The 13199-nt window shown below is 58.6% G+C and overlaps 1 protein-coding gene and 1 long non-coding RNA gene across 3 annotated transcripts in view; both read right to left on the reverse strand.

Annotated features, from left to right (window-relative positions):
* The window catches only part of LOC102444753 (cytoplasmic phosphatidylinositol transfer protein 1-like), a 40354-nt gene extending 32602 nt beyond the window's left edge, over positions 1-7752 (reverse strand). Inside the window, exons 1-2 of one of the 2 annotated variants that reach the window (XM_075899217.1) lie at positions 7596-7752; positions 1966-2170 (exon numbers count right to left, since the gene is read on the reverse strand). In XM_075899217.1, the coding sequence (XP_075755332.1) occupies positions 1966-2013 (48 nt within the window). In that variant the 5' untranslated portion in view covers positions 2014-2170; positions 7596-7752. Of the gene's footprint in view, positions 1-1965; positions 2302-7595 lie in introns of those variants that run through there. The other variant, XM_075899218.1, reaches the window with a different exon arrangement.
* Positions 7753-10956: 3204 nt separating this feature from the next.
* Positions 10957-13012, reverse strand: LOC142818577 (uncharacterized). The gene is made up of 3 exons (XR_012896110.1): positions 12621-13012; positions 11442-11523; positions 10957-11069 (listed from the first exon to the last, which is right to left on the reverse strand). It is a non-coding gene; the product is annotated as an uncharacterized LOC142818577 (long non-coding RNA).
* Between the last annotated feature and the right edge of the window lie 187 nt (positions 13013-13199).

A 13199-nucleotide genomic window follows, 5' to 3' on the forward strand; every position in this document is an offset into this window, starting at 1 on the left:
CAGCCCCTGACCTTTTCACACTTGCCACCACACACGGAAACCACCTCGCTGAGCACCCACCAATGCCTGCCTCGTGCTTTTGCTTCACACACACTAACAGACCCGAGTTCACAGGCAACCGCCCGCAGGCTCAGGCTCACAGCGGTGCTCTGAGCACAAACATTTCCACGGTGTGAATCACATTTGAACCCTAGGCTTGTCCTCTCTCACCCATCTTCCCCTCACGTACCCACTTCCCCCTCGCTCAGCACCCCAGTGGCAAGTCCAGCGATTGCTCGCATGGAAATGGAACCCCGGGAACACAGCGTACGCACCGGTGCTGGGGTGTAATGCGATACGACAGCTGGAAACAACAGCGTCTGCCCAGCCTGCTCACCCTGGATGCAAGCAGGTGCCCCCCAGACAGCAACGTGAGATGCTGAGCTGTGGAGGCCTTTTTATATAAGCCTTTGGATTGCTGAGCCCATTGTGCAGATGGGGAAACTGAGGCAGACGCCCACCACCAGACAGCGACTCAGCGATATGCTAGGATTAACACCCAGATCATCTACTCCCAGCTTCATGCCTGCTAGACCCCCAGCACTGGATCCGGTGAGGGAAGGAGCCCAGACCTCAGCAACCACTCACTAAGTACACTCCAAGAACCGCTGGATGGCACTGCTCAGAGACCTGGCAACAGAAATCAGCCTTGTCTCACCTGTTCCCCAGCTGGGCCCCAGATGCATGGGACAAATTCCCTGGCATCAATCTGTGACTGTGCCCTGGAGTGGCTCGGAGCCGGGGGGCCAGCTGGAGGCCGACACGCCTGGGAGGTCCCGCCTCGGGCACAGAAAGTGGCACACTGCTGCCTGGCTCCCTCCTCCCCGTGTGAGGCTAGACGCTCAGAGCCAACAGCTCCCACCCCCTGTGCCCCTCTTCCCATGGGCCCCCTGCCCCCGGCTGCAGAGACTGCGCCCCTGCCTCTGTTCAGAGCACATCCCCCTGGCTGGCTGGGCTGGGAGTGGCCAGAGCTGGTGGCAGGCGCCCCCCACCCTGCCCTGCTCTCTGCTGTGCCAGGAAGGGCAGCTGGCAGGGAAGAGAGACGCAGAGCAGGGTGGGCGGCAGGTGCTAGCCCCGGGTCCCCACCCAGGCAGGGATCCCCACCTGGCACCCTGCCCTCTCTGCCGTCAGTATCTGCAGCCCCACGGCCTGTCGCGCCACTCAGTCGCCCTCCTCTGGGGATTTCCTCAGCCAGCCAGACACATAAGGCAGGGAGCTCAGCCCCCCTCGGCGGGATCTGGCCAGCGTCCCCACCAGCCCGACTCCCCCCGTGCTCCCAGCCGGATCCTCCCACCTGGAACCGGGGTGAAAGCCAAGATCCTGCACCACGCTGCCTGACTCCTCGCCTTTACCCCCCACTGCCACCCAGTCCCAACACAGCCCCCACCTCACCGCCACCCTCCCCATCACAGCCCCCAGTCCCCGACCTCACCCCCCGCTGCCACCCTCCCCATCACACCCCCCAGCTCCCCATGTCACCCCGTTACCACCCTCCCCATCACACCCCCCAGCTCCTCACCTCACTCCACACTGCCTCCTGCCCCATCACAGCGACAAGTCTCCCACACACCTGCTGCAATCCCATTCTCTTATACCCATTAGATTCCAATTCCCCTCCTTGCTGCCTGTTGCTAACCCTCCATCATTCCTTTCATCTCCCATTAGGTCTGTCCCCGCACCCCCAGCAGACCCGAATCCCCTTTCCCCAGCTACTGCTATCCCTCTCCACCCAGCAACTCTTCCCCACTTGAGCCCCCCGCTGCCCCATGCTGCTAGCCTGTACCCCTCACACTGGGCAGCGCCTCCCCAGAGCGCCCTGGCTCACGGGATGCGGCAAGCGGAGCATGGTCCATCTCCCGCTCTGGCTGCCCGGCATCCAGCCCACGCCGCCCTCCCATCCGCCACGGACAGCTGCCCCGCGCTTACCTCTTCGGTGGTGAGCGGCATGCAGATCCGGTACTCCTTGATCAGCATGGTGGTGGTCCCCCTTTCTGCAGGGCTCCTGGTGCCCGGGCAGCCCCTCCGGCAGGCAGCCGAGAGCAGGTGGCAGACGGGAGCGCGGGATCAAGTGGAGACGTCGGGGTGGAGACGGCAGAGCAGCACCCCAGCACCCTTCGGAGAGGGCCTCATTCTGCAGGGAGACAGAGCCGCCCGCCCGCGGGGAGCGAGGTCAGGGCCGCGCAGTCGCTGGGCTGCAGCCAGTACGCCCGGGGACACGCCGATCCCTTCGCACTCCAAGCAAAGCTCCTCTCTCCTTCCTCCCCTGCTCCCGGCACAGCTCTGCTTGTGACTTCATAAGCCGTTGCCATGGCAGTGGTTGTGAGGTCACCAAACTAGAGTGTAACAACCTGGCATGCACCAAGGGAAGGAGCTGGAAGATCCAGGAGCCGGGAGGCCAGCCCCCCCCCCCGCATCAGCTCCACATGGGGGGGCAAGAAACAGCCATGCGGGGGGAGGGGGGAGGGAGTCTCCCTGCTCAGGGAAGGACTGCTCCTCTCAGCAGCTGCCGGTGCAGGCACAGCCTGGGGGAAGCGGCTGCCTCTCCCCGGGGCCCGCAGGGCTGTACACGGGGCATGTTCTGAGGACAACGTGGCACCGTGGGTCTGGGATTCAGCCTGTGTAAATGCCAAGGGGATCCGCTCCCTACGTGGGGGAAGGCAGCCCCAAGGAGAGGACAGTGCAAGTGGCTGCCTCCTCCCACCCCTTGTTTACCGGTGATGCTAGCTGCTCGTGCCCCTGCCCCGTCAGCCTGGGAGGGACACGGACTCACCCCTCCAGGCTCAGCCCTGGGCCCCTCACGTGCCCCCGGCCAACACCCGGCACTGCTCTGCCGGCCATTCCCCTGGGCTCTGACCAACCGCCCCGGCCTCACTGCTGAGTTTGGCCCACGCTGCCCAAACCCACCAGCCCTGCCCTGGGACCAGGCAGCTTCAGGGCGGCTAAGGGGGTGGGGAGCCGCAGAGGGCGCAGTGCTAGACAACACACACCTCATCTCAGTTGCACCAGTTACATCAGGCCAAGCCCCGAGTCTCAGCCTCAAATTTACAACCCCAGTGAGATGGGACCAGTCCAGACACACGAGCCCCGAGTTGCCGGGGGAGGCAGATTTCTTGAATGGATTCTCTCCACCATCCAGCTCCCTGGTCTCAAACATCCTGCCTCTCCTCTGCTCCCGTGTAAACAAACACGATATTATAACAGGTTTGGCAGCGCTGGCCTGAAACAGCCTGCCCGAGAAACAGGGGATGAGCCGCCTGGCAGGGGGTAAAGTGGCTAGAGAGAGCAGGGAGTGGCTCCACAGGGACAGAGGACCTAGAGTGTGGGCTGAGCAGCCTTGTAGGAGGAACCCCAACAGCAGCCAAGCCTGCGGAGAAGGACTGATCTGAACTTTATGCTGTCATATGGTTAGTAACTTGGCTAACAAAGCCAGTCCCCATGATAGGGGTGAGGTTGAGCTCTCAGGGTACATGGACTCGGCCCGCTCAGTTATTTACTGACAATTATTTGTGTGCAGAACAAATGACTGCTAACAGCACTGAACAGCTTCCCTTTGGAGGACTCACGTGAGGGTGGTTAACCAACCCAGGAGGAGCAGGAGAGCCCTCTAGAGAAAGATGCAGGGAGTGGGAGAAGAAAGCAGAAGGGGCTTTTAGGAAGGCAGGTGAGGGAGCAGGAGAGAAGGGCAGAGATACAGGTAGGTGCAGAGAGAGTCCCACAAAGCCTTCCCTGGGAGGCTCGGCCCTGATGCAGCAGCAGCAGTGGATGATGGTGGAGGATTTTCTGGATTTTGGTGTTAGCAATCTGGGCTGCGAGGTACGTGTGCTTTCTGCCCCTTCCAGGCTAGTGTGGACACCCCTCACACTTGAGGGCTTGAGCGCCAACCACATCCTACGTCGCAGATACGGGCGTTGCGGTCTCCAGCAATGGCAGTCATCCAACGTGCAAGAAGTGTCCGTGAGGGCATGGGTCTGGGCATACATCCATGCTGCTTACTGGCTCTCCCCCTTGGCAGTTCCATGGGGGACGGGGTGGGGGGAATTTGTGCTCTCACTGCCACTCGGTAAGGAGCTGCCCCACCCTTCCAAGGCCAAACACCTCTTCACGTACCATCCTCCCTGCCAAGCCCCCTCCCTGATTAGGGAGTTCAGCCAGCAGCTCCGCTTTCTTTTTATGCGGTAAGTCACCCGTCTCCTCTTGAGATGCAAGGCTGGGAAGCTGGAGCAAGACCTCTCTCCCTGCTCCCTGAAAACTCTTCTCCACGGAGGGAGGGGTGTGTGTGAGGAAAATGCAGCAAGAAATACATGCCGGCAGCAAGAGACGAGTTCTCAGAGAGGGAGCCGAGTTAGAACATACCAGGGGAAGGCACCCCAGAGGGAAAGCTAGGGGTCCCTGCTGCAAAAGCTGTCCTTTATCCCACCTGGAGACGGAGCAGAGGGCAATGAAAAGAGACACTGCATAGGCTGGGCAGGGGGGTAACCCAGATCCAGAAGCAGAGAAGTGGGCAGATGTCACTCCTACCTCAAGGATAATGGGGCAGTCAGAGAGCAGCCAGGTGGTCAGTCAGACGTCCTGTGTTCACTGGGCTAAGTGCGAGTATCCAGCTGACAGAACGACTCGGTGCCAGAGAGCCTGGACTGAACAGATGGCTGGGCAGACCGGCTGCTTCGGGTGCCACGGAAATCAGCTGGAGAAGTCCGGTCAGCTGCCCTAGCGCACATTCTGCTCTCAGGGCACGAGGTGCCAACTCACGGCAGAGTTAAAGAGGGCAGGAGGCCGGCTGGAGGTACGCACAGAAATTCACTCGAGAAGGGAGCTACAGCCTGATCAGTCAGTCAGCTGGCCCACTCCCACCATCTCAGCGCAGGGGCTTGAAAGGGCGCAGGGCAGGAGGGAGACCACAAGCAGCAGGGGAGCGAGCGTGCGTACCGGGTCGAGGATTCGCTCTCTGGCAGCGCCGAGTGAGCTAAGCATTATCCACGCTTCTAGCAAAGACACGGCCCCTGCCCCAAGCCAGCAGAGACAACTGGTGGGCACCACAAGCCACAGCAGGGACCGGCCTGACAAACCAGGCAAGAGTGAGACACAACACACGCTGTTGTGCGGCGCCAGGGCCCCGTCCCCAAGAGAGGCTGAGGCGGCTAATTGTTTCACCTCCCGGAAACACCTATTGATCTGTGAGCTGCCTTCTGTGGAGATACTGATCTCAGTGCATGTAAGCAAACAGACCCCGTGGCCTGGCTCTGGAGTCCCACCTGTGTGAATGGGAGGGGAACCCGGCCTTATGAAAGAGCTGTGTATGTGTCCCAGCTCCACATGCACCGGACCAGATCCGGCAGCATTGGTCCATCGGAGCAGCTTGCTAGGACCTCTGACATGGGCCCGCAGTTTGGAAAATCAATTAGCGTTTTACACCGAGACAGGTGTTAATCATATGCAGACCCGTAACAACCACCCTCTCAGCCATGCAATAATCTTATCAGATCCAGAGTCAATTTTAGTAGACATGCACTATCTAGCGAATGGAAATACTTCAGTGTCATGCCCCAGCCACATCTGGGCGTGAGGGGGGTACAGAGGGAGGACAGTGTGGATTACAGAAATAACGTTGCAAAGAGATAGACTAGGACAAACCCAAATGTGGGTGGATCCTGCAAGATCCTCACACCCTAAGGCTTGTCGGGGGACCCCATGTGTGATGCGGAGATGTCCTATGTTCTTTTGCCGAGTCCTTAGTGCCCATTTGGGGCCTCGCTCAGTGTCCATCACTGTGGCCTCTGACCCGCAGTGTGAGAGAGGAAAACTCCATGGCGATTGGCTCTGCCTGGTGCCCAATGAGTAACAGAGCCAGTGGCTGAGCCCAGTTCCCCAGGGCAGGGCAGGCTAGGGCCCCTGCAAAGACACAGCTCAAACTGACACTCCACTTTGTCTTTCCCCAAAGGCCAATGTATATATAAGGCAGCTGCTAATCCTCCACAAATACCGGTTCTGTAGCAAAGGTGTCACTAAGGTAACCAGGGCGAGGCCGTCCACTTAGCCCTCCAGCAAACCCGGATTCCCTCCTGGGGAAGGTGGCAGGCTGGCAAAGGCCTGGTAAGCAAAGCCTGGCAAAGCAGAGCTGGGGCTGGGAGCTCCCCGACCCCGGCCAGCCATCACAAGCCAGCCCGCAGGTCAGGTGCTGCAGGTGGATCAGTTACCTATTAATGAAGCCAGTTTCACCGAGGCTTGACCTGGGAGGTGGCCCAGGCCGCTGGCTTCGCTCCTCCCCAGTGGAATCCCCCAGCGCCTCCTTCCACCTGCCCCCCCATCTCCACACTTGCCCAGGCTTGGCTCAGGTTCAGGCTGGAGGCGTCGGCATGGGCGCCCCACGAGGGAATCCGCACCTGCGGCCCCGTGCTGAGGGGCACAGGCTTTACAGTGTCGCAGCCCAGCTGGCAAGGAGCTTCCTGTCCCCATCCCATGCCCTTCCCCAGAGCCCCCTTCCTCTGCTCCCAACCGCCCCACCTGCCCCAGCCCTTCCCCCTACCCCCATCCTCCCTGCCCCAGAGCCCCCTTCCTCTGCCCCAACCGCCCCACCTGCCCCAGCCCTTCCTCCTACCCCCATCCTCCCTGCCCCAGAGCCCCCTTCCTCTGCCCCAACCGCCCCACCTGCCCCAGCCCTTCCTCCTACCCCCATCCTCCCTGCCCCAGAGCCCCCTTCCTCTGCCCCCAACCGCCCCACCTGCCCCAGCCCTTCCCCCTACCCCATCCTCCCTGCCCCAGAGCCCCCTTCCTCTGCCCCAACCGCCCCACCTGCCCCAGCCCTTCCCCCTACCCCCATCCTCCCTGCCCCAGAGCCCCCTTCCTCTGCCCCAACCACCCCACCTGCCCCAGCCCCTCCTCTGCACCTGCCCCAGAACCCCTTCCCCTACCCCATCCTCCCTCTGCCCCATCCTGCCTACCTGCCCCAGCCCCTCCTCCTACCCCCACCCCACCTGCCCCAGCGCCCCCTATCCCATGCCCTTCCCCTACCTCCATCCTCCCTGCCCCAGGGCCCCTTCCTCTGCCCCATCCTGCCCCAGTGCCTCCTATCCCATGCCCTTCCCCTATCCCCCCATCCTCCCTGCCCCAGCCCCCTTCCTCTGCCCCCAACCACACCTGCCCCAGCCCCTCCTCCTCACCTGCCCCAGAACCCCTTCCCCTACCCCCCCCATCCTCCCTGCCCCAGCCCGCCTTCCTCTGCCCCATCCTGCCCCAGCCCCTCCTCCCCATCTGCCCCAGCGCCCCCATCCCATGCCCTGCCCCTATCCCCCATCCTCCCTGCCCCAGAGCCCCCTTCCTCTGCCCCATCCTGCCCACCTGCCCCGCCCTCGTGCCCCCTGCCCGAGCCACTCATCCTTCTCCCCACCCTGCCCCAGCGCCCCCTTCCGCTGCCCCCGTCCTCCCCCACCGCCCCTTTCCCTGCCCCCATCCTCCGCCCTTGCCCCCGCATCCCTCTACCCTTTTCCCCGCCCTCCCCACGTGGCCCCCCCCGCCCCACCTGCGCTCCCGCGACTGCCCCCTCCACCCCCCGGACTCACCCGGACGGGTCCCCTTCACCGCGGGCGGCCCGCGCCCCGGAGTTCGCGCCCGCGCCGCGTCCCGAGCCGGCCGTGCCCCGGGAGCCCGCGCTACTCCCGCCGCTGCCCTGGGCTGCGAGTGCCGCTCGCTGGCTCCGGTGCCGCCTCGCTCATACCGACCCCTAGGGGAAAGCATCCGGCAGCGCAGGCAGGCCCCGCCCGCCCCGCCCCGGGGGGAAATACCTGCCCGCCGCCGCCAGCAGCCAGCCCGGAGCGAGAGCACGCGTACCCGCCAGCCAGAGCCGCTCCGCGCTGTGACTGGCTCGGCCGGGGGGCGGGTGCCTGGCCCCGGCTGGGGGGGCGAAGGGAGGGACCCGCCTGCTTGGCCGGGAGCGGAGCCTGGCCAGGTTAAACTCGGAGCCTGACATTTGCAAACCCTCCTGCCCAGCCTCCTGGGCGCTGCTCCAGCAGTCAGCCCGACCCGGACAGCCTGGGCGCTGCTTGGCACTCCTGCAATTGGGCCCCTTGGAGATGCCTAGATGGGGGTTGGGAGGCTCCCCTTAGGCACTTGCCTTTTCAGATTCTATCCCACATCTTTAAACACCCCCATGCCGCAAAACCCACCTCCAGGCAGCAGCACCTTACAGGCCCTTTTGTTAGCCCACTGAAGTCACCGTGCTACGAAGTCCAGGGGTAAGGCCGTGGAGGATCTGGGCCTGGCAACTGGGTTACCAACAGGATTATAGATTAGCTCCAGGTGGAGATCCCGGCTTTAGAAAGCCCTCTGCCTGTGGAGCAAGGCTGCTGCTCCAAGAAGCCAGCCCACTAGATAAGACCTGAGGCACAAATGGGCCAGGAATATTGACAGATCCAATTTACTTCCCTGTACTCATGCTCCTTCATTTAAGACCCACTTAAAACTCTGGCTCTGGGGAGGAGAGTCTCTAAACTAGCCCAGTCTCTGCCTATCCCAGCATGTTTCTCCTTCTGGAGGTCTAGTTCTGCAATCAGAGTCAGGCGCAACAACCATGCTAAATCCCATGGTGAGTCTTCAGTGAAGTGAGTGGTATGGATCCGGGTGCAGGATCAGGGCCTGAGACTGTAATAAACAGGGACTGTCTTTGTATAGGTTTTGTACAGGTTATCAGCACAAAGCAATGCTAATGCTAATTAATAAGCAAGTGTGATTTAATGTACCTGTGTCCTCCATGTACTTTCAGTCAACCTGCTCAATAAATGGAGATCGTTTTACTTTTTGTTTCCAGTTAGTTTCTGGTGAGGTCACTTGTGGGCTTTCCTCCTGCACTAATATGCCCTTGAAATAGCTTGCAAACACTTTTGCTCCTTTGATTGCGGTGAAAATGTATTTGACCCAGCAGTCTATGCTGCTGCTGACCTCAAAGGAAGCCGAAAGCATTCACAGCCTCACAGGCTTGGGCCTGACTTTTCCAAATAGCATAAAGTATAAGCCAGAACTTCCCTGGAGACAGCGCGTGCTCGAGTCTGTTTGCAAACAGAGAAGTGCTGCCCCGTATCACTCTCCATCACCTGACCCTCACTGATCCCCTGGGACTAGGGTGCAGGCCAAGAGGGAGGAGGGACTGGAATGGAGCCACTCTCCTGAAAGGCATCGGGAAAACCTGCAAACAACCAGACCCTGGAAAGTAACTCGTGACTAGCGGCACCTGTAAGGGAAAACCTGGCATCACCAGAAGGACAGTGTTTGTTTTCAGAAACAGCTGACTTCACAGTTCCAGGACCCCTCTAATGACACCCACACTGAGATCAGATGAAGGAACAGGCCATTAGAATAGCTCAGCATTGTCATTTCGATCCCTGGTGGACCACAGGGGCAGCATCTGGGTTGAATGCCCCCCCAGGTTCTACAATGTAGCCTGCAGCTGGCCTGGTCTGTAATACAAAAAGCATGGCCCTTGAACCTTTGCAGTCCCCACGGAGCAAGCAGCACTGCGTCTTGATGCCTAAGGAAGAGCTGCTTGGCTCAAGGTAGCACGTGGCATGCTGGGGCCTGTTGTCTCCTGGGGCCACAGGACTTTATACAAATTCAAGTCGGTCCCTTGGGCTTCTGGAAGTTGCTAATGCATAGCTCCCCGCTAGGCAAAGTTTGGGCACGCCCAGCGCGAGCGAGCTTGGGATAGAAAGTTTGTAGGAATCTTTCCAAGCCAGTTGGAAGAGGTGGCCACTGGGGCTTCTGTAAGGTTTCAGGAATGGCCTTTTCCTCTCTTGCTGTCATGGCCTGGCTTGATGCATCCAGGCAGGGAGGAGGAAAGGTGGCTATTTACCACCATCCTTGATTTTTCCCTGCTAAAACAAGAACATCCCTCTGTTGCCAATACAGCAGCAGGCCTGCACCATCTACTGGTGTTGGGAATCATTGCATGTGAAATCCGTAGGAAAGACTGCCCACTGTAGCGGTTCAACCCAACATCCCAGGTTTCTTTATTCAGGTGCTACTAGCCATCCAGTTCTCAACCCCACTTACAGGGCGGCTGGGAAGGGGGATGATGGTAGCATCAGACTGATGTGAGGCTCCAGTCAACAGCCAAGGTGGCATCATTTATCTGAGGCACTTTGAATGGATCCATTGCAAATTCAAAAGCATCAGTGAAGTCAGGCTGGGCTGAGAGCCACAGGGGCCAGACAGTTTGATGGTATGAACTGGCCCGAAGCCACAGGGGTCAATAAAGTCATACCAGTTTCCCCAGCAGTGAATGTAGCCCCAGATCCAATTCACTCAAGATACACCGATTACAGTGGGGGAGGGCATGTGAATCAGATGGGCATGTGGCCTAGTGGTGTTTGCATCCTGGAGCCTGTGCCTCCTAGGTAATTGGGTCATATGAGGCCTGGTCTATACTAGTTTAGATTGGGCCTGTTACATCTCTCAGGGGTGTGAAAAATCCACACCCCTGCGTGATGTAGGTAAGCAGACCCAAGTCCCCCTGTGGACATTGCTAGGTCAAAGGGAGCCACTCTCCCTCCAGATGGCATAGGTAGCATCTTCACTGAAGCACTCCAGAGTTTCAAGTGTAGATAAGCCCTGAGTTTCCACCTGGCTCCTGGTGGCTTGGCTGCAGAGTTGCCAGGTGTCCGGTTTTGAACAAAAATTGAGAAAATATAAATGAGAAAATAGAAATGTCCGGTATTTTCGAAATAAGATGTAATGTAGATTGTGATGTAATGTCAAGTGTGTCCGGTATTTTTGTTGAAACCATCTGGCAACTCTACTTGGCAGCCGGTGCCCCACACTAATCTGTGAACGTGGGTTTGGCCCTGGCCTTGTTTGTGGTCAGTGGACATGTGAGACCCCCTAGCCGCCAGCATCAGTGTGTGTGACCGGGTTGGAGTGGGGAGCATTTCTCTCACCTCGCTTGGCGGATAAGGAGGGCGATAAATTTAGCCTTTATCTTTCCAGGGAAGCAACACTGATGAATGGGCAAGATGGATATCAGCTTTCCTGGTGGCAACCGCCGGCTGTTAAAAATAGTGCCAAGGACAGCAGAAGCAGGAGCTGATTTAGCAAAACAGGCCTGGGAAGGTGAGAGCTCAGCTCAGCATCACATCAGCCTGCCAGCATGCAATGAACTTGAGTAGCCCCTGAGCTGCCAGGGCGTCTGCCAGGAGAGAAGCATTTATGCTCTGCTACGGTTCTGCTTAACAATCCCCGCACAGCACCGCTTCTCCTGTGCCAGGAAGCCGGGGGCCCCGTGACCTCCAAACTCCCTCTCAGTGACTGGAAATAGTGACCCCCCCTCCTGATACACAAACATTCCTGTCATGCCCCCCCCACCCTGAACAACCTGCCCCGCCCCACCCAGTGCCCAGCCCAGCACTGAATAAACATACTTGCACTCCCCTTTGCAGGAGACAGGAGAGTGAAGAGCTGATCAGGACAGACCAGGTCAGAACTCTGCCCCATAGATTCCAGCTGGAAAGCAAGAACATTTAGTTGGCCCCATGCAGAAGTCTGCAGATGACTGGCAAATGGCTGCACACAGACAGGTCTCCTAAAATATGCCATGGAGGGGGATTGTCAGAGACCCAAGGAACACAAGTTCTCTGGCCTGTGCTAGGCAGATGCACAAAATCTGACGGCATGCATCTGACGAAGTGGGTCTTTGCCCATGAAAGCTTATGCTCCTACACTTCAGTTAGTCTATAAGGTGCCACAGGACTCCTCGTCGCGCTTGCACAAAATCTTGCCACCTGTCTACACTGGCCGTGAGTACTTGCGCAAGAACACTGACATTCTATTGTATAAAATCAGGGCTTCTTGCGCAAATACTCTGACGCTCCCGCTCAGGGATAAGCCCTCTTGCACAACTGTTCTTGTGCAAGAGGCCATTGTAGACAGGCAACATGAATTTCTTGCACAAGAAAGCCCGATGTTTAAAATGGGCATCGGCGCTTTCTTGCACAGGAGAGCATCTACACTGGAATGGATGCTCGTGCGCAAAAGCACATCTTTTGCGCAAAGGCACATGCCGGTGTAGACGCTCTCTTACTCAAATACTCTAACACAAAAACTCTTGTGTTAAAGAGTATTTGCGCAAAATCTTGCCAATATAGATGTAGCCACTGAGTTTAACCAGGCCAGGATTTCACCCTAGGAATCCATGAACTAGCACAGATCCAGATGAACGGCACCATGCAGCGTCTGTGGCATTGGAACCCATCTTTAACAAGGAGTCTAACATGGTCACAGAGGCCAGACTCTGTTCCTCTCTAGCTCACCTTCCCCTTTGGGGACTTCTGCCTCTATTCAGCTTGATGGGCACATTGGAGCACCGCTGATGAAGGTGCTAAGACCCACACTCAGCAGGGTGGGAAATCCTGACGTGCCAAAGCCCTCAGATCTCTGTGCACCAGGCCAGGGTGAATGGGGCGAGTTCTCCTGACATGCCCCAAGGAGAACTCCTTCCTTAACCCCATTCGATTGTCCCACATGCTGTATGGCAGAACGTTCTGTCCCCACACGGACCTTCCCTGCTTAAAGGCAGAGATCGGATGGAGCAAGGTACTTACGCACATGAGCAGCTCCATCCACTTGGGTAGGGCCACAGTCTGGGTGACTCATCATGTGCTTAGCCAGATACCCACTTCCTGAGTTTGCACCAGGAGCCACGAGTGCCTGGTGCGGGAAAGTGTCATGTTGAAGGTGAATATTCTCCAGCATCCCCTAAAACACCATGGGCTGGGTTCAGGCAAGGAGCACAGGGGTTAGAAAACACCATGTGGGCTGCATGCTCCTTGAACTCAGCACTCAGCCCTCCGCCCCAGCAAGTCTGAACAACCAGGCATCCTCTTAATGTGGCCTCAGGTTCTGCACCAAACCCAGGAATAATTAGTGCCTAGACAATGGTTGCACGGAATGTACATCCATACGTTGCCATGGAGATGCCATGTGGAGGTCTCTGAAGGTTCTGCAACACCTTCCAGAAATCACCAGCAACGTGTTAGCTCCTGGTGCTAACCAGGACGCACTCACCCTGTGACCATCGGTCCATCCGATTCCTGACGCCTCTCTACCCGGGCCCTCGCCTTCCAGCAGAGTTCAACGTGGCCGTGGCCTCCTCCCACCCTCCACCCTCAGCCACCTCTCAC

This window comes from Pelodiscus sinensis, chromosome 16, assembly GCF_049634645.1.
Source record: "Pelodiscus sinensis isolate JC-2024 chromosome 16, ASM4963464v1, whole genome shotgun sequence".
In the NCBI taxonomy this organism is placed as follows: Eukaryota; Metazoa; Chordata; order Testudines; family Trionychidae; genus Pelodiscus; species Pelodiscus sinensis.